The 27427-nt window shown below is 44.3% G+C and overlaps 1 protein-coding gene across 4 annotated transcripts in view; it reads right to left on the bottom strand.

Annotated features, from left to right (window-relative positions):
* Nucleotides 1–27427, bottom strand: part of cacna2d2a (calcium channel, voltage-dependent, alpha 2/delta subunit 2a) — a 602032-nt gene that overhangs the window by 418104 nt on the left and 156501 nt on the right. For all 4 annotated transcript variants that reach the window (XM_052017908.1, XM_052017909.1, XM_052017910.1 and 1 more), the window contains exon 3: nt 2069–2185. In XM_052017908.1, coding sequence (XP_051873868.1) covers nt 2069–2185 — 117 coding nt within the window. The remainder of the gene's footprint in view (nt 1–2068; nt 2186–27427) is intronic.

The following is a 27427-nucleotide window of genomic DNA, read 5'->3' as shown; positions in this document are numbered from 1 at the left end:
ACACTGAAAACAGCAGCAAAACAACACATTCCCAGGTAAACATCCAACAGCCTGGCAGGGAAACTGCAGGTTGCTGGAACTCTCAGAATGTTGACTGAAGAGATGGTCCTATCAACAGTGGAATCCTGCTCAGTGGATCTGTTCACATAAAGGTCTCAGCATCACACAGACCAGTGCTGCAGGGAGAATAGCCAGAGCTGCACAGAACTCATGCCCAGGTTGTGCTAAGAATCCCTCTAGCATCCCCCTGTCCAGTATCAGGTGGGATGTCACACTGCGGTGTCAGCACAGTAAGGTTCCGGCTGACTAAAGCTGGAACCTTATGTCAGTCACAAAGCTGCTGGAATCCCACCAAGTTGTTGGAGACACTGGGCACCAATGATTTGAACAGCAGACAAGAAGCTGGAGGAACTCAGCAACGTACTATCCATTTCCCCCCACAAATGCTGCCTAACCTGCTGAGTTCCTCCAGTTTCTTGTTTGTTGCTCCAGGTTCCAGCATCTGTCGTCTTTGCATCACCAATGATTGGAAATTGGCTTCAGTGTCTCGGAAATCCTTGGAACCAGTGCAGGAATTAGTCACCTCCAGGTTGTGCAGAGGCTTTAGGCAGCATTTAACTGTGTCTAGGCAATGAGACAGGTGCAGAAAACCCTGCAACGTGGTGAGTGAGAGGATCAGCTGGCAATGAACATGATGCAACTGACTTATCCCACCACTGACCACTGTTAACTGTCCAGTAAATTATCCCACCAAGGTACTGGCACAGTGCATCAAAGGCTTCTGATCCCACTGTGGAAGACCAAACACAGATTCTAACTCAATATATTGTCAATTCTTTTCCAAATGCAAGATCTTAGACACACCTAAACCCACCTCATTACAGACCCCCCCACCCCCCCAACCATCACCTCTGAAACCAAACCTCAGGATATCACAGGCCCACAGTCTGATTCTGTTGTGCTGTACTGTTCTATGTTCTATTCCCTCCAACCTCAGCAAGTCACAAGAATATTAGAAACAGGAGCAGGGGTGGGACACTTGGCCCCTCGAGTCTGCTCACTCATTCAATAAGATCACGGTAGATCCACTCTGAGCCTCATCACAGAGAAACAAAGGACTGCAGATACTGGAATCTAGATGAAAAACATGATGATGCTGGAGGAACTCAGCAGGCCAGGCAGCATCCGCCGAGAAAAGCAGGCGGGCAATGTTTCGGGTCAGGACTCTTCAGTTCCTGACCCGAAACATTGACCGCCTGCTTTTCTCTGCGGATGCTGCCTGGCCTGCTGAGTTCCTCCAGCATCATCTGAGCCTCATCACCCCTTGCCCACTCACACCTCAGTCCCCGCCCTGAATATATTCAATGACTCCACATTCATAGCTCTCTGGAGGAGGATTTCAAAGATTCGTGACACTAAGGGAAGAAATTCCTCGTCATCTGTCTGAAATGGGTAACCCTAATTTATGAAACTACATCCCCACTCAGAAAAACAACCTCTCAACATCCACCCTGTCAAAACCATCAGAATCTCTTCAATAAGATCACCTCCTATTCTTCTAAACTCCAGCAAGTGTAGGCCTAACTTGCTCAACATTTCCTCATGCATCAATTGCTTCATCCCAGGAATCAAGTAAATTTTGTCTGCACTGCCTCAATGCAAGTTAGGAGACCAAAACTGTATGCAGTTCTCCAGGTGTAGTCTCACCAGCACATTGGAAAGTTTCATCAAAACTTTTCTGTACCATATCCTGAGCAATAAGGGCCACATCATTGGTCTATCCTGACCTGTTCCAGTCTCAGGACATCACAGGTCCACAGGCCAACTCTGACCCCCTCCAGTCTCAAGACATCAAGGCACAGTCTATCACCCACCAGTCTCCAATCTTTGGGTATGTTGTGCCCACAGATCCTGATCTCCAGATCAGGCTGTAACCTCAGGGCACCATCGATCTTCTCAACAAGCTTGCACTGATCTCAACAAGCTAGAATTGATCTCAAAACTAGCACTGTAGGTGGACATTTTAAGTCTGCAATAAAACGAATATGAGGGCCATATGAAATCTTACCTTCAAAGCCTCCACCTTCTTGTCCAAGAGCTTTTCAATGTCACCAGCCACTCTTTTCACCAATTTGTCAGGAATGTTCTCTTTGATTTCAAATAGGTGTTTGTGGTCATCATACAGCTGATAGAGAGAGAGTAGAAGAGATAGACAATCAGAAGAAGTTTCAGCAGACCTGCTTACTGGCATTGATAGGCAGTCTTAACACATTGAGAATACAGACAGTAACTAAAAGATTGGGGTAATGGACCCCAACAACATAACAACTCACATTTGCTAAGCACAAATATTGATTACAAATATTGATATGTAGATTGATTACTGAGGGTCCTGTTCTGCCCTGAGGGTCACAAGATGTGGGTTTTGGCAGCAAGTGATCTGAGGCTGGTTGGGTTCATTTAGGTCCTGGAGGTGGAGACAGGTGAGAAAAGGGATGGCACAGAGATTGTGTCTGAAACTCAACTTGGGTTCACAAGTGAAAGCAGTGTCATGAACAACTTGGTGAAGCTTCCAGTCAGTGCCTACATGAAATGCTATTTGTAAAGGGGACTCAAGGCTTTAACTTTGGCCTTCCCAATATTCAGCACAGTAGGCTTATTTGGCCCTTTGAATCGATTTTTACAGCAATTCCATCAGTCCCAACCTTGCTCTATCCCTGCAGCCTCACCAAACATTCAACCTTAATGTTGTTGTCAATTCCTTTCCAGATGCAGTACTTTGAACGAGTCGATACAAATAGATTGATAGACACCCAAACCCACCTCACTACAGACCTCAGGCCCCAAACCTCACAACACCACAGGCCCACAGTCCAACTCTGACCCCTCCAATCTCAGGACGTTAGAAGAACACAGGAAGCAGGAATAGGAGTGAGCCAGTTGGGTCTGCTCTGCCATTCAATAAGATCATAGCTGATCCATTCTTGGCCTCAACACCACTTCCCCACTCTCTCACCATACCCCATGACTCGCTTGTAGTTCAGATGTCTGTCAATCTCTACCTTCAATGACAACACACTCCCTCGTATCCTTTGAAAACTCTGATCCTCTCCACCCACTCCTTCAAAGACAGTAGGTTCCAGGTCATTACAGATCCTTCCTCATAACTTGCCTTATCTCTTGTTCAAAACCTTAATATGTCCCGTTTTCCTTGTATCATCAGCTAATGGGAATTTCCTTCCTCTGTCCACTGTAACCAACCTGCCACAATCCTGTCCATCTCCGCTAGATCTCCCCTCAACTTCCTTTGCTCCAAGAAGTACAACCCCAGCTTTTGCAACCTGACCTTGTGGCTGAAATTCTCATCTCTGGAACCATTCTGGTAAATTTCCTCTGCACCCTTTCAAGCATCTCACATCTTTCCCAATGTGTGGGGAGGAGAACTAGCCCAAGCCTCAGTTCTGTTAATCGGCCTTTGATGTGGTACCTTGTCAAACACATGCTAAAAATCCATATAGCTGACATCTCCTACACTCATCTCATCAGTCTTCTCTGTAACTTCATCAAAACATTCAATTAGTTTGGTCAAAAACAATCTGCCTTTTACAAAGCCATGTTGGCTGTCTTAATGAACCAAAACCTCACCAAATTACTGATAAGCTATTGCCTGATTATTGTTTGTAGAACTTAATGTCTAACCGAGTAGCCAGTAGTTTCAAGGATGCCCTTACAGCCATTCTCAAACAAGGCTCCATTTGCCAACTTCCATTTCCCTGGCACCCCCTCTTTCAGATCTAGGAACATTGGAAGAGCACTTCTGCCATCTTGAGCCAGGATTCCCAGACCAATCGTTTGGACCAGTAGACTTAACCACTCCGAGCACAGCAAACCTTCCCGGCACATCCTGCCTGCCAATTTTCAACCCATCCACAATCTCTAACATTTCCACATTGTCCAATATTTGTCAAATGTGTTCTTGCTGAATGAATACTGATGCAAAGACCTCATTAAGTATTCAAGCTTAATGGAAAGAAACTCCGACTTGCATGTTCCTGGAGGACAGACGAACTGCCTGGTGACTCCTGAACAGTAGGGGAGGGACAGTAGAGGGATGGGGATGGTGGAGGGGGAGGGATAGTGGGGGAGGAGGATTGGTGGAGGGTAAGGATGGTGAAGGAGGATGGGTGGTGGAGGGATGGTGGAAGGGGAGGGATGGTGGAGGAGGAGAGTTAGTGGAAGGTGGGGTCAGTGGAGAGTGGGGTATGGTGGAGGGGAAGGGATGGAGAGGGGGTTGGTGGAGATGAGGGTTGGCGGAGGGAGAGGGTTGGTGGAGGCCAAGACATTGGAGAGGGACGGAGGACAAGGGATGGAGAAGGGATGGTGGACATGGAAGCGGAGGGCCATTGGAAGGGGGGGCTTCCAATCAGTGGGAACCATTCAATGTGGTTGCAAAGTTGTGAATAGACTCTCTCAGTGTACAGCTCTTACTGGATGTGCCCTTGAGCATAAACTTTGTAGGGTGTGGGGGAGGATACGTATGGGTTTGTGTACACTGGTATTATTAAGGATCTATGTGCCTATATAGTTTGTTTAACATTGGTCAAATAGGAGTTCAGTAGAACACAATGGTCTAAAGTTATTAAATACTGCGGAAAGTTTGTGCTGGCATGTCAAAGCATAAGATTTGCACAAGTGGAAAGACACAGAGTTACAGAGTCGTACAGTACAGAGACCCCTTCAACCCACCACATGCTGACCTTTTTGCCCATCTACACTAATTCCCTTTGCCTACATTAGATCCATAGCTTTCTATGCCTTGTCTATTTAAGTGCCTGTCTAAATGCCTCTTAGATGTAGCGAAAGCATCATAAGAACATCAGAAATTGAAGCAGGAGTAAGCCATTCAGCCCCTTATGACTGCTTGTCTCGGTCTTGCTGTATTCAGGCATGGGCTGCTTCATTTACTGAGCAGTTGTGAATGGAATTGAACATTGTGCAATCAGTGAATGTCCCCATTTCTGACCTTCTGATGGAAGGAAGGTCACTGAAGCAGCAGCTGAAGATGGTTGGGCCCAGGACACTGCCCTGAGGAACTCCTGCAGTGATGCCCTGGGGCTGGGATGATTGACTTCCAACAACCATCTTCCTTTGTATGAGGTATGATTCCAATACCCAGCCGGGATGTTGTCTGCTCCCACATTGTTTTCTGTACTGAGTGCTTTTGACCATTTCTTAATATCATGTGGAGTGAATCAAACTGGCTGGAGGCTAGCTTCTGTGATGGAGGGGATCTCAGGAGGGAGCTGAGATGGATCATCTACTTGGTTCTTCTGGCTGAACAAGGTTGCAAATTCTTAGCTTTGTCTTTTGATGCCACACTCAATCAAATGCTGTCTTAATCACTCTCACCTCATTTCTGGATTTCAGCTCCTTGGCCCATACTTGGACCAAGGATGTGATGAAGTCCTTGCAAATTGGCATTGGTAAGTGTTGCTTAATAGTACTGTCAGTGACAGCTTCCGTCACTTCACTGATGACTGAGAGTAGACTGATTGGCTGGTAATTAGCCAGATTGGATTAGTCCTGTTTTTTGTGAACATACCTGGGAATTTTCCAAATTGTTGGAGGGATGGTGGGGTTGTCACTGTACTGGAACAGTTTGGCTGGAGGTGCTACTAGTTCTGGAGCATGGGTCTTCAGTACCTGGTGAGGTGTCTGTTTCTGTAGCTTTAAAATATCCAGGGGTCTTAGTAGTTTCTCAGATTTCCAGGAAATTCATGAATCAGGTGGGCTTTCTGGAACAATCTAGTATTTTTGTGATCATCATAGGTGAGAGAAAGTTGCAAAGAGAGGGAGTGGTGAAATGATGGAAGGGTGTTGAGGTAGAGGATCAGCTGTGTTGATCAAAGGGCCTATTCCTGATCTATTTTCAATGTTTCTGCATTTCAACCCTGGGCTGATAGGTGAACAGAGTTTAATACAAGTTAGGATTCAGGCAGGAGAATTTTTAATTACAGCTTATGTTGAGTCAGGGAGACCACATGAAGCAGTGCCTATTATCGGCAGTGCTAAACTCAGCTTACACTGGTGACTGGATATTTCCTGGTCTGCTACTAACTAGGTAATGTTACTGAGTTGCTGGACATGACCATGCTCTGTTTATACTGCAGTACCACTTACTGTAACGTGCTCCTTTACATAACAGCCAGTAAAAGACGCTCACACCTCTTCACCATCACTGCACTCCATGATAAACTGCAGCTCCACACTAATCACATTTGCAGCATTAGATCCACGGGACAATTTGGCCCTGAAGGAAATCCGGCGAATGTAGAGCCCCAACCCACCCCTACAGCCAGTGACAAATAGCAGAGCAGCCAAATAACGAATCCTCGCCAAGCTCAGGAGAACTGCAGACTCAAGAATCACTGCAGGATCTTGAAGCAGTGTCAGCTCTGAAGGTTGGGATAAAATACAAAGTGAAAAAAATGGAGCCATCAGCCTGAAGCTCAAAAATATCTGAGCAGGTTCATACTGTTAGTGCTCCCATATTTAGACTCCATACGCTGAGGCTGCAGCTCGGAGACTGTTTGCCACTCTTCACTCATTAACTGGGAGAAACACGTGAGACAATGCGCAATGAATTGAGGCTTGTCCATACACAGCTGCACAACTGACAAACAAACATGGGGCACATCTGTACACAACTGGACAACAAAGAACAACAGCTCATATTCCACCTGGATAGTCTACAACCCAATGGTATGAACACTGAATTTTCCAATTTCAGATAACCCTCACTGCCTGTGTTCACCACTCTCTCTCCTTCCAATTCACCTCTAGTCCCCCCAGTTTTGTTCCTTTTCCCATACCCCCCTCCAGCCCCCCATCACATGTTTTCATCCCCCTCCCCCTCCTAGTTCCATCCACCTACAACCCACACGCTTCACCCATCGGAACCCCTCTCCCGTCTGGTTCCATCTGCCCTTCACCTCTCCCCGACCTGTTCCCATTATCACCTTCCTTACATCAGATTCCAGCACGGGTAGCCTTTGTGGTCGCACTTATCACACTCCAGTCTCTGTCTCCACCTTCACCCTTCCCTTCCCCCACCTGGCTCTATCTGCTTTATCACCCTGTCTGCCTCCATCTATCACTCACCTGCCTCTGTCTCCCAACACCACCCCTCCCCCTCTCCTGCCTGGCACAACCTGCCCATTGCTCCTCAATCCAACAATCACCTACCGACCCATCTCACCCCTCCCCCTCTCTTTACACCCGCTATTTTCCTCTCCACTCTCAGTCCTGATGCTGAGTCTAAACCCAAAACATTGACAATTCCTTTCCTCCCACAGATGCTGCTTGACTAGCTGAGTTCCTCCAGTAGATTATTTTCTGCTCCAGATTCCAGCATCTGCAGTCTCTTGTGTCTCTGCACAGACAAAGGGCACAATCTGTGTACAATCAGATAACTGACACACAGACAAGGAGGAAAGTATGTGTACAATTGGATAACGTCCATACATGCAAGGGGCACAATCTGCGTACAATCAGATAACTGATACACAGATAAGGGGCACAGTCCATGTACAATCAAATAACTGATATTCAGACAAGGAGGAAAGTCCATGTACCATGGATTGTGGACATACAGACAAAGGACACTGTATGTACAATTGGATAACTGACATACAAACAAGGGGCACAGTCTGTATACAATCAGATAACTGACACACAGACATGAAGCACAGTGTGTGTACAATTGAATAACTGCCATTCAGAGGAAAGTCCATGTACAATCGGATATCTGATACACCTACAGTGGACACAGTCTGTACAACCAGATAAATGACAGGCAGACAATGGGCACAGTTTGTGTGTGGTGTCATAAGTGACACATGGTCCGGGATCACATTCTGAAATAAAGGACAGACAGCTCAGACTGTGCACAGATAACAGACACAGTTAAGGAACAGGAAATGTATACAACTGTTGTGTGAGCTTTAATCTAAATATTTGTGGGAAGAGTTCTGGAGAGGGTAAATTTAGAGAGTTGAAGAGAAAGTAAAAGAGATAGTGCAGGTGGTGAAGTGGGAAATGATAACTAGAGTCTGTCAAGAAGAGACAGAGCATATATACATAAATGTACACCTCGAATTATATTCAGAGCAGGGACAAATGGTAAAAAAAGAAAATTAAAGGTTCATTGGAAATAAGATGGATGGCTTAATGGCACAAATGGAATTAAATGGGTAAAATCCAATGGTTATTACAGAGATGTGATGGGAAAATGACCAAGGGTTGGAATTAAATATTTCAGGATAACTTTAGAAGAAATAGGAGATGTGGAAGTGAAGGAGATATAGCCTAACATTGAAAGATGGGATACAGGCAATAGAGAGGAAAGATTACAGATTAGAAAATGCAAGGTGCAGTAGAGTTGTTCAGGTCTTGGGTGAATGAGAAGCCCGAACTTAATGAAAAAAATATACTGGATAAATTAATGAGACTGAAATCTGATAAATTTTCAGAATCCGATGACGTGCATCACAGAGTTTTGAAAAAGGTAGAGTTAGAGAGAATGAGTTGTCACCTTCCAGTTTTCCACTGATTTTAGTACAGTTCCCATAGATTGGAACATAGTAAATGAAACCTCACTATTTAGGAAAGGAGGGAAAGAGAATAAAGGGAATTATAGACCAGTTAGCCTGACTTCGGTAGTAGGAAAAATGCTGAAAACAATTATTAAGGAAGAGTTAACAGGGCAATTGCTGTAGTGTATTTGAAATTGCAGATCTGCAGTAAGGTGCCATACAAGAGGTGATTAAACAAAGTTAGAACATATGGGAATTGTGGTAGTAGAATGATGACGTTGTTTGAGATTTGGTTAACAGAGAGAAAATGGGTAGTAGGAATAAAAAGGTTATTTTTGGATTTACAGGTTATGATCAGGGGTGGGCTTTAGAGATCAATGCTGGGACTCCAGTTGCTCACAATCTATATCAATAATCCGGGCGAGGGGATCAAGTGTAATATATCCAAGTTTGGTGATAATATGAAGCTGTATGGCAGTGTGGGCAATGAGGAGAATGCTGCGAGTTTTCAGGGGTATATAATGTGTAAAATTATTAGGTCATCCACCAGTAAAAAAATACAATTGGAATATTTTTAATATTATGAAAGATTGAAAAATGGTGTTCATGGGGACCTGGGCATTTTTTTACACAAATCACTGAAAGTTGATTCATAGTAAGAGCAAGCAATTAAAAGTCTGATAGTGTATTGGCCTTTATTGCAGGAGGATTTTGAGTACAGGAATACAGAAGTCCTTTCTTGATGAGTGCAGGTATGTACAGCTCTGGAGTCTCTGCCTAAGAAAGAAGATACTTGCAACACTGGGAGAGTAGTGAAGGTTCAGCAGATTGATTTCTGGGATGAATGCACTGTCCTGAAGATGAACTCTCGTTAGCTTAAGAGAATGAAACGTGATCTCAATAAAATATAAACATTCTCACATGTTTGACAGGGTATATGCAGGGATGATTCTTCCCCTGTTGTTTGTCTAGAACTTAAGATCAAAATAATCGGTCAGCTATACAGGACTGAGATGTAAAGACATTTCTTCACCCGAAGGGGTGAATCTTTAAGATTCCCCACTGAAGAGGGCTGTGGAGGCTGATAGTTCTGAATTGATAGAAATCAAAGTTTGTGAAAACCAAAAATAAACTACTGATGCTAGAAATCAGAAATAAAAGCAGAAAGTGCTGGAAATACTTAGCAGGTCAGATAGCAGCTGTGAAACAAGAAACAGATTGTCTATTTCCCTCCATAGATGCTGCCTGACCTGCTGAGTTCTTCCAGCTTTTTGTGTGTTGCTCCAGATTACAGCATCTGCAGTCCCTTGTGTCTCCAAGGAACATAGCCTGCCCACAGTTGAAAAATGGCATAGGGTGAAGGGGCATGGTGTGTTCAGAAACTGATTAATGTTTCTTACAAAAATCTTGCTGAGATGAAATATTAGCCATGACCTTATTGAATGGGAGAGCAGGATTGAAAGGCTGAATAGTCTAATGTTCCTTATGTTCTTAAGTAGTCTGTTAATAGGCAAATAAGTCATCAAAGGACAGTCTGCATGATTCGATAACTGACACAGATAAGGGACAAAGTCTATGTGCAGTTCACACAAGGATAACAAGCACAGTGTAATCAGCCTCTGACAACTGACATACAGACAGTGGGCAGAATCTGTACACAGTCTGACAACTGTAACACAGAGCGTGGATTCCGTGCAGTTGCAATGCATTTCTTATCTCTTTCTCTGTCAGTTATCATATTGTGCACTGAGCATGCTCCTTCTCTGTGTACACAGAACATCCCGGTAAAGCACAGGTATGTGGTATGGTCTCTGTACAGTTTGATAACTGTCACATAGATAAGAAGCACAGTCTGCACAATCAGAAAACTTATACACAAACTAGGGGGATGCTCTGTGCACTGTCATGACCAGCACACAGTGAAGGAGAATGCTCAGTGCACAATATGATAACTGACAGAGAAAGAGACAAGAAATGCAGTGCGACAGACAGACAAAGAGCACAGTCTAGACCCAATGTGAGAACTGACAGAAGGACAAGGAGTGAATGTTGTGCTCAGTGACAAACAGTCAGGGGATACAGTCTGAGCACAGTTTAGTAAGTGCTATACAGTTAAGGAGCCAAGTCTGTGCATATCTAATAGCAGACATACAGGCAAGGAGAACACTCTATACATGATCTGGTAACTGTCACAGAGATAAGGAGATGAGGGAAAAGCGAACACATAGACAAAGTACACTTTGAGATCTGACGCACAGGCAAGGGGCACCATCTGTGCGCAATCTGACAATTTACAGAAATAAGAACAGTGATCGTACAAGATGCTAACTTTCACACAGATAATTGCAAGTGATGTGCACAACCTGATAACTGATAGACAGGTAAAAGGCACAGCATCCACCTTCACTCTGACAACACACACTGCAGGGATAATATGTGCACAATCTGATAACTGGCACCCGGACAAAGAGAAGGATGTAAACAAAAAGACTGCAGATGCTGGGTCTGAAATAATGAAGAGTCTGGACCTGAAACGTTAACTTTGTTTCTCTTTCCACAAATGCTGCCTGACCCTCTGAGTATTTCCAGCACTTTCTCTTTTATATCTAGACATGAAGTGGCAATAGAGATCAATAGGGTGGTGACAAAGGCATATGTGACGCTTGCCCTCAAAAGTTGGGGCACTATATATAAGAATATTAGGTTGCAACTTTAAGAAGCACTGGTTTGACTGCACTTGGAGTATTGTGTGCAGTTCTGGTTGCAGCACTATAGGAAGGATATGATTGCACTGGAAAGAATGCAGAGATTCACCAAGATGTTGCCTGGACTTTAGATATAAGGAGAAATTGGATAGGCTGGGCTTTGTTTCCTTGGAGGGAAGGAGACTGAGGGGTGACTTGACAGAAGTATCTAAGATTCTGAGAGGCATGGATAGAGTCGATAGTCAGAATCATTTTCCCATGGTAGGGGATTCAAAACCAAGAGGGGATGTGTGAGAGGAAGAAGTTTTAAAGGGGATCTGAGAGGTAAGTTTTTTTTAAACAGAGTGTGGTTAACATCTGGAACTTGCTGCCAGAGGAGATGGTGGAATCAGATACAATTACTACTTTTAAAAGGCATTTAGACAGATACTTAAATAGGCAAGGCATGGAAGGTTATGGTCCTAATGCCAGCAAATGGGTAAAGTGGTCAGCAAGGATATGGTGAGCCAAAGGGCCTGTTTCTGTGCTGTATGATTCTGTGACTCTATAACTGAGGGTGGAGTCATTTTGGTTCCGGAGTGGGGGGAAATAGTTTCTCCTTCTTTCCTGTAGATTAACTCCAGGGCAGTGGGAAGCTTGCTGGAGGAGAAGTGCACTACACGGACAAGACAGGTTGAGGAAAATGTTGGGGCAATGATGCATTTGTTTCACCCAGTTTTCACTGGGTCATTTGTGGACTCATTGGTTAATATCAGCTTGTCAATTATCCCTCCAGATAGATTACTGTGATTCAGGAAGCATCTCCTCTGCCATTGGGAGCTGAAGGTGGTTGAAGAGGACCCTGGCAATGAGGTTCCTTGTGGCTAGCAGAAGGAAAACCCTCCGTAGTTAACACAACCAGGTTTGTCTGCTTTCTTGAAAACTATCATATTTACAGTGTCTCTCAGGTTCCCAGGCATATCATCCTCTTCCCAGGTTTTGCATTTGTGAGTGAAATTCTTCTTGTTATATTGTTAGTTCCCAAAGCCCTCTTGTTTTTCAGCTGCATGTGGCTTTTTCAGCCTCTTGTTTGTTTTGATTGGTGGCATAGCTGGTGATGTGGAATGGAGTCAAGGGTGCTCACGTCAAGGACAGAGTCCTTCTGGTGGGTGCTGACAGCCTCTCTCTCCTTGATAAGTTCACCTCCATTTTTGGCTCTCAGTGTGATGAGCTCTTGGTTTATGGTCTGTAGATGGCCTTGCTTGTGCTGAACAACCCCTGTGTGTAATGGCAATCAGTAAGTTGCTCTTTTCACTTACCATCTGCTCTTTAGGTTCTGACAGACAGACAATAGGCATGGTCTGTGCATTAACAGGCGACTGACACACAATGGTCTGTGGACAATCTAATAATACACACAGATAATAAGCAAGGTCTCTGCACAGTCAAAAAACTGGCACACAGACATGAGGTATACTCTACACACAGTGATGTGACTGACAACTGTGCAATGGTCATGATCTAAATTTGGTCTGAAGGCTGACACAATCAAGAGGAACAGTCTGTGCACAGAGACACAAAAGACTGCAGACGCTGGAATCTGTAGCGACAAACAATCTTCTGGGGGTAGTGGGTCAATCAATGTCAGATGCTGTCTAGCCCACTGAGTTCTTCCAGCAGATTGTAGCTACAGTCTGTGCACAATCTGATTACTAGCACACAGGCCCAGGAAATAGAAGGCAGTCTGATAACACACACTGAAGGAGGCACAATCTGTAGACGACCACATGAATGAAACACAGACAAGGAGCAATCTTTGCACATAACCTGATCAATGTCATACAGACAAGAGCCATGTTCTCCACACAACATCATGACTGACCCATGGAAGGGGTGCAGTCTGTGCAAAATGTCTTCTTCATCTCAGGCAGTTCCTCAGGCTTGAGGATGACTTATTTTGTGGGTTGTTAAGTGGTTTGATGAGATCGATGTGGGAACCACAGACTCTTTCACAGACCGGCAGGAATTTCCTGGTGGGATGGGTGACTGGACAGTTTGTGAGATGGTGCACTCCTTCCACCATTTACACAGGACTTCTGTGTGTTTCCGTTGTGTGACCTTAAAGTTCTTAATACCATCCTTGAGTAGACATGGGCCAGAGATTCCCAGGAATCTGAAGGGATGTGGCATTTCTTCATGGAACCTTCAGCCATTATCTTTGAATCTTTTCCTCTGACCACATGACAATCTCTTCCTGTGACAGAGCTTGGAATAGAGTATCTGTTTTGGGAGCCAGGTGTCAGGAATGTGAATAATGTGGCTTGTCTAATGTAGCCAATTGAAGCCCTAATGCTGGGGATTTTGGCCTAGGACAGGGCACTGAAGTTGGTTTGCTTATCCTTCCAGTGAATATGAAGGATTTTGCAGAGACAGCATTGGTTATATCTCTCCAGTACCTTGAGGTGTCTGCTGTAGATCATGTTTCAGAAGCATACGAAGTCCAGGGATCACTGCAGCCTGGTAGATCATGAGTTTTGTGCCAGGTTTGGGATATTGACTTTCAAACACTGTTTTCCTCCACTGATCAAGGACTGCTGGTGCATTGAAGGTGATGGTGAATTTCATTGTCGATTCTGCCTTCCCTGAGATTTGGAAAGTGGTCTACATTTTCCAGTGTCTCACTGTGAACCTTTATAATCAGAGGGCAGTGTGGTACAGCAGGAACTGATTGGTAGAGGACCTTTGTCTTGCAAATGTAAGTGCAAGGCCCATCCTCCAGCATGCTTCAGTGAACAAATCAATGAGCTTGGCTTCTGATCATGTACAATAAAGCTTGATGACTGAAGTTGGGGTGTTGGGATGACCTTGATTCTGAAATTTCCCATTATCTGGTAGATTAGGTCTACTCCTGTTGGAGGTGTAGTGCACGATTGCAACAAGAGACATTGTGAAAAGTATTGGGATAATGACGCACATGGTTTGATACCCGTCTGGACTGAGATTGGATCATTGGTTAAGATTATGGTTTATATGCCACTATATAGCAAACACAAAAAGCAGACAATTTTTTGCAGACAGCCAAATTTGAGGAGAGTGATCCAGTCTATCCTGGTTGATGGCGTCAAGGGTTTTAATGAAGTTGGAAAAGGCCCTATGTAGTGGTGCTGTGCCTTGCGTCTCTTTTGAAGTTATCACACTGTTAAAATCATGTCCACTCTGTCTTGTGATTCACAGCCACTGAGCAGACCCTGGTGATGACTTTCCCTGCAGTAAACAGGAAAGAGACCCTTTCGTAGTTGTGCAGTCAGACATCTCTTTTCTTGAAGATAATCAGAATTATGGCATTACTGGGGTTCCTGGCATCTCCTCTTCCCAAGTGTGGGAGATGAAATTGTTTGTTAGGAGAGGCTATAAGGCTTGAATGAAAAGGAGGATGGTGTTCACATCAAAGACAAAATCACAATTGAGGAAGTCTTTGAAGTGTTCCTTCCAGCTAGCACTGACTGCCTCTCTGACCTTAGTAGGTTCACCTCTGTTCATGGCTCTCAGAGGGATGGGTCCTTGGGTGTTCGGGCCGAAGATGGCCTTGACAGCGTTGAAGAATCCACAAACGTCGTGGTTATCAGCAAGTGGCTGGATCTCCTGCGTTCGTTACACCCACCATCTGTTCTTTAGGTTCTGATAACAGAGACATAAATAAGGGGCATAGTCGGTCCAAGATTGGAAGAGAAAGGTTTTGATCTCCGCACACTCTGATAACTGACCCACGTACAATGGACGTGATCAGTGCACAAGCTGAAAACTGACAGACGGACATGAAGCACAAACTGCACACAATATGAAAATTAACACAAGGCCAAGGATATGATCTATGCATAATCCTATTTGTAACACACAGACAAAGAAGACAGTGGGTACAAAATTTGATAATGAAACACAGACAGGGGAACAGTCTCTGCACATTTGAAGAACTGACGTGCAGATAAGGGTACAGTCCATGAACAATCTGCTGTCAGTCAAGGGACACAAATTGTGACACAAAATCTGGTAATGGCAAACAAAGATCACAACCCATGTACAGTCGAAGCACTGGCAAGGGACACCGTCTGTTCATAATTGGATAAATGACACACAGATAGGGACACTGTTTATACATGGTCTCATAACTGATGCAAAGTTAACAGGCACAGTCTACTTATGATTGTGACGTGACTCCCTGTTGCCAGGGTCAAAGAAGTCATTGAGCAGTTGCAGAGTAACTTGAAAGGGGAGGGTAAACAATCAGATATTGGGGTCCGGGTCCACATCTATGCTAATGACATGAGGTGCTGTAAGCAGATTTTAGGGAGCTAGGAAAGAGATACAAAAGCATGACCTCAAACGTAGTAATCTCAGCATGACTTCAGGTGCCACATGCCAATAGAGATAGGAGATAGATAGGCAGATGAATATGTGGCTGGAGGAGGACTTTAGATTTCTGTGGTCTGGGGCACCTGGGACCTTTACAAGTTGATGGTTTACACCTCAGCAGGGAAGGACCAATTTCCTTGCTGGATCCATTGGGGAGGTTTTAAACTAGATTCATGGGGGCTGGGGGCTGGGGGTATAGGAGTTACGAGGGAGAGAAACAAGGCAGGAAGTGGAAGTTAGTGAAGTAGTTAGCAAATTATATGGGAAGAGAAAACAAAAGTAAGCATGAAATGAGATCAAGGTAGAGAAATTGTTTATAAGGACAAAATTATAAAGACACTATCTAGATGCATACAGCATCTGCAACAAGATAGAAGAATTAACAACACACATAGAAGTAAGTGGATATGATCCAATTGTCACAACTGAAATGTGGCTGCAGTATGACTAAAGCTGGGAGCTAAATGTTTGAGGACATTCAATGATGAGGTAAAATGGAGAGGGATGTGGGGTAGCCCAAAAATAATGGATGAGATCAGTACATGGGAGAGAAATAATCCTGGCTTGCCAGATTGCGACGTAGAATTAGAATCAGTTTGGATGGTGCTAAGAAATAGGTAAATTATTTATAGGTCACCAAATAGTTATTGTAAAATTGGGCACAGCATAAATCAAGGAATTAGAAAAGCATCTAACAGGATAATCCAATAATCATGGAGACTTTAATTCAGAGAGAGACCGGGTGTCAAATTAGTTGGAGGATGAATTTATGGAATGTATACAAAATGTTTTTTTAAATCTATATATTTAGGAACCAACAAGAGAAAAAGTTATAGAGTTACAGAGTCATACAGCACAGAAACAGGCCAAGCAGCAGGACTGAGGATTGGGGACATTTTAAAACTCAGTAAAGGAAGACCAAGAAAATGATAAAGAAAGGGAAAGTGGAATATGAGTGTAAACTGCAAAGAAACAAAAAAATGGACGATATTAAAAGGAAAGGACTGGCAAGGATAAATGTGGGTCCCTGACAGACACAGATGGGAGAATTTATAATGATCAGAAAAGCACAGAGAAATTTTTTTTTAAATTGTATCTGCCTTCATGGAAGACACTAAGTACCACCTGGAAATACCAGAGAAACAACAGTCCAGTAAGAATGCTGAATTAAAGGAATTGGTACTAGTAAAGGAAATGATACTGGAGATGTTGGTGAGACTAAAGCTAATTAATCCCAAGGACCCAATAATCTAGTTTTGAAAGAAGTGTCTTTAGAGTTACTGGATGCTTTGGAAATTATGTTTCAAAATTCTATAATTCTTCCAGTGGATTGGAGGGCAGCAAATATCACCTCACTATTTAAGACAGGAGGGAGAGAGAAAACAGGAATCTACCAACCTGTAGACCAATATCAGAGACAATGCTGAAATTTATAATGAAGGATGAAATAATAGAACACCAAAAAAAGAATTGTGAATTGAATAGAGTCAGCATAGATTTATGAAAGGGAAGTTGTGTTTGATTTACCTACTGGAGTTCTTTGAAGATGTGACCAATGGAACTTTAAAAAGATAAGGGGGACTTTCCAAAGGCTTCTGATGGGAGGTGGTCTGTCTGTGGGCTAACCAGAGGCTGTCCCACACAAGTGGTTGAACAGCAAGGTTTGAGAATATGAGGTTGGGGGTAATATGGATTGGGCACAAAGCCAAGGGTGGGAATAAATGGATCTTCCTTAGGTTGGCAGGCTGTAGCTGGTGGGGACCTCAGGGATTAGTGCTTGCGGCCCAGCTATTTATGATCTGTGTCAATTACTTGACTGTGGGAATTAAATATCATATTTCCCAGTTCACTGATGACACAAAACTAGGTGAGGTTGTGATTAGCAAGGGGGATGTAAAGAGGCTTCCATGGTACATTGACAAGCTAAGTGAGTGGGCAGCATATAACCTGATAATCCATTTTAGAGCACTAAACTGGAAAACATAATATTTTTTAAATAATAAGTTTGGGAAATGTTGATATTCAAAGGGACGTGGGTGTACTTGTACATAAGCCACTGAAAACTACTTTGCAGATACCATAGAACCAAAACCATAGAACCATACAGCACAAAACAAGCCCTTCGGCCCACCATGTTGTGCCGTCCATCAAACCACCCTCACACTATCTAAACCTTTCCTCCCGCATATCCCTCTATCTCACATTTCTCCATGTGCCTATCCAACAAACTCTTGAACCTGTCTAATGTATCTGCCTCCACCACCACCCCAGGCAGTGCATTCCATGCACCAACCACTCTCTGGGTGAAAAACCTCCCCCTGACATCTCCCCTGAACCTCTCACTCATAACCTTAAAGCCATGCCCTCTCGTCTTGAGCATTGGTGCCCTGGGAAGGAGGCGCTGACTGTCTACTCTATCTATTCCTCTCAATATTTTATATACCTCTATTATGTCTCCTATCATCCTCCTCCTTTCCAGTGAATAAGGCCCTAGCACCTTAAGCCTCTCCTCATATTCCATATGCTCTAATCCAGGCAGCATCCTGGTAAATCTCCTCTGCACCCTCTCCAACGCCTCCACATCCTTCCTATAATGTGGTGACCAAAACTGAACACAGTACTCTAAGTGTGGTCTAACTAGAGTTTTGTAAAGCTGCATCATCACTTCGCGGCTCTTAAACTCAATCCCACAATTTATGAAAGCTAACATCCCATAGGCCTTCTTAACTGCTCTATCCACCTGTGAGGCAACTTTCAGTGAACTGTGAATATGAACCCCCAGATCCCTCTGCTCCTCTACACTGCCAAGTACCTTGCCATTTACCTTGTACTCTACCCTGGAGTTTGTCCTTCCAAAGTGTTCCACCTCACACTTCTCCGGATTGAACTCCATCTGCCACTTGTCAGCCCAGCTCTGCATCCTATCAATATCCCTCTGTAAGCTCCGACAGCCCTCCACACTATCCGCAACACCGCCGATCTTAGTGTTGTTCGCAAACTTACTAACCCAGCCTTCCACCCCCTCATCTAAGTCACTATAAATATCACAAAAAGTAGAGGTCCCAGAACCGATCCCTGTGGGACACCACTAGTCACTGCCCTCCAATCCGAGGGCACTCCTTCCACCACAACCCTCTGCTTTCTACAGGCAAGCCAATTCCTAATCCACACAGCCAAGCTTCCCTGTTTCCCTTGGCCTCTGACCTTCTGAAGAAGCCTACCATGAGGTACCTTATCAAACACCTTACTAAGGCATTTACAGATGATGCAAGCAACGAGAAAGGCAAATGGTATGTTGGCCTTTATTACGAGATTTGAGTACAGAATAAAGATGTCTTACTGCAATTGCATAGGGCATGGGTGAGAGCCATCTAGACAGGCAATTGAGTAGGTAGAGCATAGAAAGATACTGTCCTAATGCAGACAGATGGTACTAGGGTTGATGGGCAAAAAGGTCAGCATGGACATGGTGCGCCGAAGGGCCTATTTCTGTGCTTTATGACCCTATGATTCTATGACTCAGGGCACACAGATTGTGCATAATTGCATAACTGACACAGCCCGTGCAGCTGAAGAACTGATACACAAACAAGGGTTTGATCTGTGCACAATCTTATTAATGTCACACGGTCAAGTTCATAGCATATTTACAATCAGATAAATGACACACTGACAATGGACACAGATTGTGTACAATCCCCTGGGTCACGGTCTCTGCATAATTGGAAAACTCACGCACAAAAGAGAGCTACAACGTGTGCAAAAGCTGACAACTGACACTAGGAAGTGGGACACGGATTGTGCACAATCACATGACTGGAAATCCAACAAGGGTCATGGTCAGTCTGCTAACTGAGACACAAAGGACACAGTCTGTACACAATCTGTTAACAGACACACAGACAAGGAGCACACTCAGAAATACAAGATAGCCATGGTATGTAAGGAAGTCAGTTGGGCGGTCATGTCCCTACTGATTCAATCCAGCTGCTCCCAATCTCCTGTCCTTTCCCCATAGTCCTGCAAATGTTCCTCCTTTTAGTTATTTGCCCAGCTCTCTTTTGACGCTTCAATCTGCTTCCACTGCGATCCCTGGCAGTACATTCAAAAGCCAAACTATACACTGTATAAAACAATTATTCACCTTACAACACCTTTTGCTCTTTTGCCAATCACCCTTTTTTGATGTCCTCTCCACCACTCCTCCAATAGGAACAATTTCTCTCTATGAACTCTCTCTATACCTTCATCTTAAATACCTCTATCAGATTTGCTCACAAACTTCTCTGCTCTAAGAACAACAACCCCACCTTCTCTAGTCCATCCACATAACTAATGCCTCTCATCTCTGGAATGCCCTCTCCAAACCCTTTGCCTCTTTTCTGGAGTGCAGTGTCCAGGACTGGACATGACATTCGAGTTGTGGCCAAACCAGGGCTTTATAAAGGTTCATTATGACTTGCATTTATAAAGCACGGGGCTCCCATGTGTTTTTTTTAATCAGTTTTGTAACTTGCCCCACCACTTTCAAAGAACAAAGAGAAATATCGTCACATCCCTCTCTTCTTATAGAGATATAGAATGATACAGCATGGAAACAGGCCATTTGGCCCAACATGTCCATGCTGACTAGTAGGCACCTTCTATATTAATCCCATCAACCAGCACTTGGTCCATACCTTTCTCTGCCTAGGTGATTCAAGTACTCATCTGGACACTTCAGTACTTAAGTAATGCAATCTTTGACTAGCAGTGCAATACTTCCTCCCCTTTTCTTCCCGCTTTGGTCTCACCTGAAATTTCTATACCCTGGGATACTCAGTTGCCAGTCCTGCCCGTCTTTCAACCATGTCTCAGTGAATGTCTACAATATCGTAGATCCCCGTGTTAACTAATGCTCTGTTAATCTATTTTACTAGTTTTTCTCCTTAAAATAGATACAACTTAGCTTTGAATTCCCTTAACACTTCCTCGCTTATTCTGCTACTGGACTTACTAACTTTTTCTCCTCAAGGTGACGGTACATCCCTGTCTGGACTCTGTGCCCCATTCCCCTGCCAACTCAGGTTAAACCTTCCCCAACAGCAGCTGGCAGAAGTATTTGCACACATATTTAACCTCTCCCTGCTTCAATCTCAGGTTCCCACCTGTTTTAAGAAGACCACTATTGTCCTGGTACCGAAGAAAAGCATGGTAACATGCCTCAATGACTACCGACCAGTGGCTCTGACATCCACCATCATGAAGTGCTTTGAGAGGCTGGTCATGGCACACATCAACTCCAGCCTCCCAGACAATCTTGACCCACTGTAATTCGCCTATCGCCGAAACAGGTCCACAGCGGACGCCATCTCCCTGGCCCAACACTCAGCTCTGGAGCATCTGGACAGTAAAGTCACCTACATTAAACTATTGTTTATTGACTACAGCTCTGTCTTCAATACAATAATCCCAAGCTAACTTCTCACTAAACTCTGATGCCTAGGACTCAACAACTCCCTCTGTAAATGGATCCTTGACTTTCTAACCAACAGACCGCGATCAGTGAGGACAGGCAGCATACCTCTGGCACGATTATTCTCAACACTGGCGCCCCACAAGGCTGTGTCCTCGGGCCTCTACTCTACTCCCTATACACTCATGACTGCGTGGCCAGATTCTTCCCTAACTCCATCTACAAATTTGCAGATGATACCACCATTGTAGGCTGTATCTCAAACAACAATGAGGCAGAGTACAGGAAGGAGATAGAGAGCTTAGTGGAATGGTATCATGACAACAACCTTTTCCTCAATGTCAACAAAATGAAAGAGCTAGTCATTGACTTCAGGAAAGGGGGTGGTGTACATGAAACTGTCTACATCAATGGTGCTGAGGTCAAGAGGGTTGACAGCTTTAAGTTCCTAGGAGTGAACATCACCAACAGCCTGTCCTGGTCAAATCATGTAGATGCCACAGCCCAAAAAGCTCACCAGCGCCTCTACTTCCTCAGGAGGCTAAAGAGATTCGGTTTGTCTCCTTCGACTCTCACCAACTTTTATCGATACACCATAGAAAGCCTCCTAATTGGATGTATCTCAGCTTTGTAGGGCAACTGTTCTGCCCAGGACCGCAAGAAACTGCAGAGAGTTGTGGACACAGCCCAGCGCATCACAGACACCAGCCTCCCCTCCTTGGACTCTGTCTTTACCTCTTGCTGTCTTGGTGTAGCAGCCAGCATAATCAAAGACCCCACCCACCCGGGTCATTCTCTCTTCTCTCCTCTTCCATCAGGTAGAAGATACAGGAGCCTGAGGGCACGTACCACCAGACTTAAGGACAGCTTCTACTGCACTGTGATAAGACTATTGAACAGTTCCCTTATACGATGAGATGGACTCTGACCTCACGGTCTACCTTGTTGTGACCTTGCACCTTATTGCACTGCACTTTCTTTGTAGCTGTGACACTTTACTCTGTACTGTTATTGTTTTTACCTGTACAACATCAATGCACTGTGTACTACCTCAATGCACTCTGTACTAACCCAATGTAACTGCACTGTATAATGTACAATCGGTATATACAAATTTTTCACTGCACCTGGGTACGTGACAATAATAAACCAATACCAATACCAATATGAGTAAACCTCCCAGCAAGGATGTCAGTTCCACTCTGGTTAAGGTACAACCTGTCCCCCTTGTACAGGTCCCATCTTCCTCAGAAACTGTCCCAATGATCCAGGAACCTAAAGCCCATCTCCCAGCACCATCTCTTCAGCCATGCATTCATCTGACCTATCCCTCTATTCCTTTACTCTCGAGCTCATGGCACCAGTGGCAATCTAGAGATAACAACCTTTGAGATTCTGCTCTTTAAATAGCTACCTAGCCAAGCTCATGTTGCAGGACCTCATCCCTTCTGCTACCTTAGTCATCAGTACCCATATGTACCACAACCTCTGGCTGTTCACCCTCCCCTTTCTGAAGTCCGTATAGATGCATCAACACACTGTTCTCATCAACACATTTTGTTGCCTCTTTAAAATTAGTCAGCCTGGATTTCCCCCTAACAGAACCATGCTTTAATTAACCCCTGCCTTTCTAGGTGTAGATTAATCTGGTCTCTCAGAGATTCTTCCAATAGGTTCCCTACCACGATGTTAGACTCAGTGGCCTGCAATTACCTGGCTTACCCCTGCTGCCCTTCTTGAATAAGGGCACCACATCTGCTTCTAGTCATCTGGCACCTCACTTGTGGCCAGTGAAGGTTTTAAAAATCTTTATCAGGCCCCAGTGATCACTACTCTTGTCTCCCGTAGCAGTCTGGGATACATCTCTTCAGGCCCTGTGGATTTATCCACCATTAAGCCCAACACACCTAATACTCTTCCTTTTTAATGATAACATGCTTCAGAATTTCACCATCCCAACTGATATCTCTAACTACAATGTCTATCTCCATCGTGAATACAGATGAGAAATATTCATTGAAGACCTCACCTACTTCCTCACCTACTTCCTACTTCCCTTGTTACAGCCAAGGGCATAACGTTTGCAGTTTTCCAGTCCTTGGCCCTATCCTGAATCTACAGGGTTTCTGGAATTTTTTTCCTTTGCTTCCCTCGGCAACCTCAGATGCAAAATCTGGCCAAGGTGACATCCACTTTAACTACAGCTACCCATTCCAGCTCCATTTTATTAATTTTTAGCCCAACCAGAATCTCAACATCTTCTACTGAGACTCCAGCAGAATCTTCTCCCTTGGTGACGACCACCGTAAGGATTCCATTTAGTATCTCAACCATGCTCTCTGCCTCTATAAGTACACTTCCATTTTTGGCTTCTGCTAAACCTCATGTCTCCTTTTACTAGTTATATAGGCATACAGTAATTTTAGATTCCCCTTTATGTCTTCTGCCAGTCCTTTCTCAAGCTCCCTGTGATCATTTAATATAGACACAGAGACAAGGGGCATGATTGGTGCACCACCTGAAAATTAACACATAGGTGGGGCACTTGAACTGTGAACCTGCACACTGCAACCTGGTCTCCAGTTTTGTGCATAAATCTGGTAAATGACACACAGATGATGAAACATCTGTGCACAATCTGACCATCAACACATAGACAGGCATACAGTCTGTGTGCAATCTGGTAATTTAGGCACAGACAACTGTGATGATGCGTACAATATCATGATTAAAGTAAAAACAAGGGGAAAAGTCTATGTACAACCTAAAAACCAACACACAGGCAAGGTGCATAGTTTGTGTACCATCACATCTTCAGCAGTCCCTTGGTATTGAGGACGATTTGCTTCCATGCCAGTTCTGTGGGTTCTGATCTGACAGAGGAGGCCAGTGTGGGAGCCACAGACCCATCCATAGATGGGGCAGGAGGTGGCTGAAGGAGCGAGTGGGCTGTTGTGGTGTGTTCTTTCCACCACTTCTACATGTAGAGACCATCTGAATAATGTAAGTGGACAAGGAGAACAGTCCACGCACAATATTTTAACTGGCATAGGAAAAATTTGGACACAATCTGATAAATGAAACACCCATAAGGTGCCTGTTGTGTGTACAACATGATGCCTTCTCTCAGAGGGTTGTGAATCTCAGGAATTCTCTGTCCCTGAGGGTGGTGGAGGTCAGATCTTTAGATATATTTAAGGTGGAGGTCGATAAATGTTTGAAAGATCAAGGAACTGCGATTCAGGGGGAATTGGCATGGAAGAGGAGGTGAGGCCAGCATAAATCAGCCATGATCATATTGAATGGTGGGGCAGGCTTGAGGGGCCTACTAGCCTACTCCTGCTTTTATTTTCTTGTGTTCTTGTATATGACACACAGACAAAGTGTATAATATGCAACATCTGACAAATAGACCGTAGAAAAAAGCCACAATCAGTACACGATCTGAGCAAAGACACACGGTCAGGTGATACGGTCTGTGCACAATCTCGGAATGAACACAGGGACAAGACTGATGCTCTGTGCACCATGTCATTGTTGACACATGACAATGGTTTCCATCTGAGTATGATCTGGTAACTGACAGACAGACAAGGAAACAATCTCTGTTCAATCTGGTGACTGACAGACAGGGAGAGTGTACTCAGACAGGTCCTCGTCCATGTGTTAGTTACCGAGCTATGCCTAGACAGTCCCCATTGTCTGTGTGTCTGATAACTGAGAAGCAGGCAAGGAGCATGCTTGGTCACAGTCTTAGGCAGTCCCTCGGGATCGAGGATGACTTGCTTCCACCCCGATTCTGTGAATTCTGAGGTGTGGCTGATGAGGCCAGTGTGACAACCACTGACTCTACCATAAATGGGGCAGGAAGTGTCTGAAGGGGAGAGCGGGATGTTAGTCTGTGAGCAGGTGGGCTCTTTCCATCACTTACACAGGGCTCCTAAGTGCTCCAGATGTATGGCCTCATAGTTCTTAATGCCATTCTGAATACTCCTTCTCCATCTTAAGTGGTCATAGGCCAGAGATACCTAGGAGCCAGTGGGCACATTAAACTTTTTCAAGGAGACTTTAAGCACATCCTTGAACACTTTCCGCTGTCCACCTGTAAACTTTTCCCTTGACAGAGCTCAGAATAGAGTGCTTGTATCAGAAGTCTGGTGTCAGGTATGTGAATGATGTGGCCTATGCAATGGAGCTGACTGGGTATAATTAGGGCTTGGGGTCTTTAGCCTGGGAGGGAACACCAAGGTTTACTTATCCCATTCAGACAAATGACAGTCTATAAAAAACCTGATAACTGATACCATATGCAAGGAGCACCTTTTGAGCACATTTTGATAACTAAGAGGACAGAGGGAATGTCTGTGATAGGATGTAGGTCAAGGGAATCCTGGTGACAAGATGCAGTTGATGCTGTCTGAGAGGTGGTGAATTCTCGTTAATCACAGGTGAACTGCCTGCAGGAGGTGTAAACAAACAGAGATTAATAAAGGCAGGATAGAGGGGAAAATGCTGGAACTGTGAGATGCAGGAAATCTGAAAAGATTTTGCTGGAAATACCCAGGAGGTCAGGCAGCACCTGTGGAGAGAGAAACACTGAGTTAATGTTAAAGTGAATGACCTTACTTTAGAGCTGACCTGTCCTGACATAAGCAATAAAAGCTGGTTATCTGAAATACTTGAATTCAATATTGAATCCAGGGACTACAATGTATCTGGACGCAAGATGACGTGCTATTCCTTGGACTTATGCTGGCTGCATTGGAATAGTGCAGGAGGCCAAAGACAGAGAGGCCAGGATGGAACTAAGATGGAGAATTAAGCTGACAGGTACTGGAAGGTCAGAGTCACTCTTGCCATCTGAATGGAGATGCTCTGCCAGTCAGATTTTTTTCTGTTCCCGACATTTATCTTCTCCCCTACCAGCCACCAACCTCCACATTCAATGGATCATCCTTCGAAATTTCCACTACTTTCAATGATGTGCCACCATCAGAAACATTTTCTCCTTGCAGCATTCCGCAGCTCCCTGATCCACTCTTCCATGCAACCACAAAAGATGTGACAACTACCCTTTCACCTCCTCCCTACTCCCCATCCAGGGACTCAAGCTTCTACTTCTTCATGTACAGCAGCAATTCACGCCACTTGTGATTTAGTAAATCGCATTCAGTTCTCAGAATGTGGCCTCTACAATGGACCAGCACAGTGGCACAGATAGTAGAACCGCTGTCTCACAGTTTCAGTGACCCGGGTTCGATCCTGACCTCTGGTGCCATCTGCATGGAGTTTGCACGTTCTCCCTGTAACCGCAGTGCTTTCCTCTGGGTGCTCCAGTTTCCTCCCACGATCCAAAGACGTGCAAGTTGGTGGGATAATTAGCTACTGTAAATTGTCCTAAGCATATGGACCTGGTGGGAGTTGATGGGAATTTGGGAGAATAAAATGGGATTGGTGTAAATGGGTTAATGGTCGGCCAGACTCATTGAACCAAAGTTGTTTCTGTACTGTACTGGTAAAATTAAACGCAGATTGGGTAACTGCTTTGCAGAACACCTCTGTTCAGATCGCAAGACTGAACCTGAGCTCCATCCCACTCCCAATCTGACTGCTCTGTCTTTGGCCTTTTACTCTTTTCAAAGAAGTCCAACGTAAACTTAAGGGGCAGCACCTCGTCACTAAGGATTGCAGTTCCTGGGACTCAGTACTGAAGTCAATAATTTTAGGTAACAAGCCTTTCCTGTTTGTGTCAGAAATGGCCAGCTCTGATGTACAGTCATCTACCTGTAAAATTAACTCAGTTTTTCTCTCTCCACAGATGCTGCCTTACCTACTGGGTACTTCTAACATTTTCTTTAATTTCAGATTTCCTGCAACTGCTAGATTCTGTGCCTCAGAGTTTCAGCATTGTTTATTATTTTTCTCCCTGTTCTATTTTCATTCCTTTTCCTCTATTTCCACTTCCTTCAGATAGATCAGCTGTGGATAGCTACTATTCACCATCCTCCCTTAGACACATGGATTCTCTTAGATTCCATCCTTACGCTCCCCCCAATTCTCCCTCTGTCTGCAATTTAACAGATGCAGCATTTTCTGTCTAAGAGCACAGCCCATGCGCACCTAACACCAAGCAAAGTGGTATGAACACAAGGAAATCAGAACAAGAGTAGGCAACCTGGTCCTCAAGCCTGCCCATTCAATGTCGTCATGGCTGATCTACCTCAGGCGTCAACTCCTCTTCTGTGCCAAAGGCACTTGGCCCTCAATACCCCAATCTTTTAAAA

Source organism: Pristis pectinata, chromosome 6 (genome assembly GCF_009764475.1).
Source record: "Pristis pectinata isolate sPriPec2 chromosome 6, sPriPec2.1.pri, whole genome shotgun sequence".
Taxonomy (NCBI): domain Eukaryota; kingdom Metazoa; phylum Chordata; class Chondrichthyes; order Rhinopristiformes; family Pristidae; genus Pristis; species Pristis pectinata.
The sequence above is the reverse complement of the archived record's forward strand: the minus strand, read 5'-3'. Positions and strand labels throughout refer to the sequence as shown.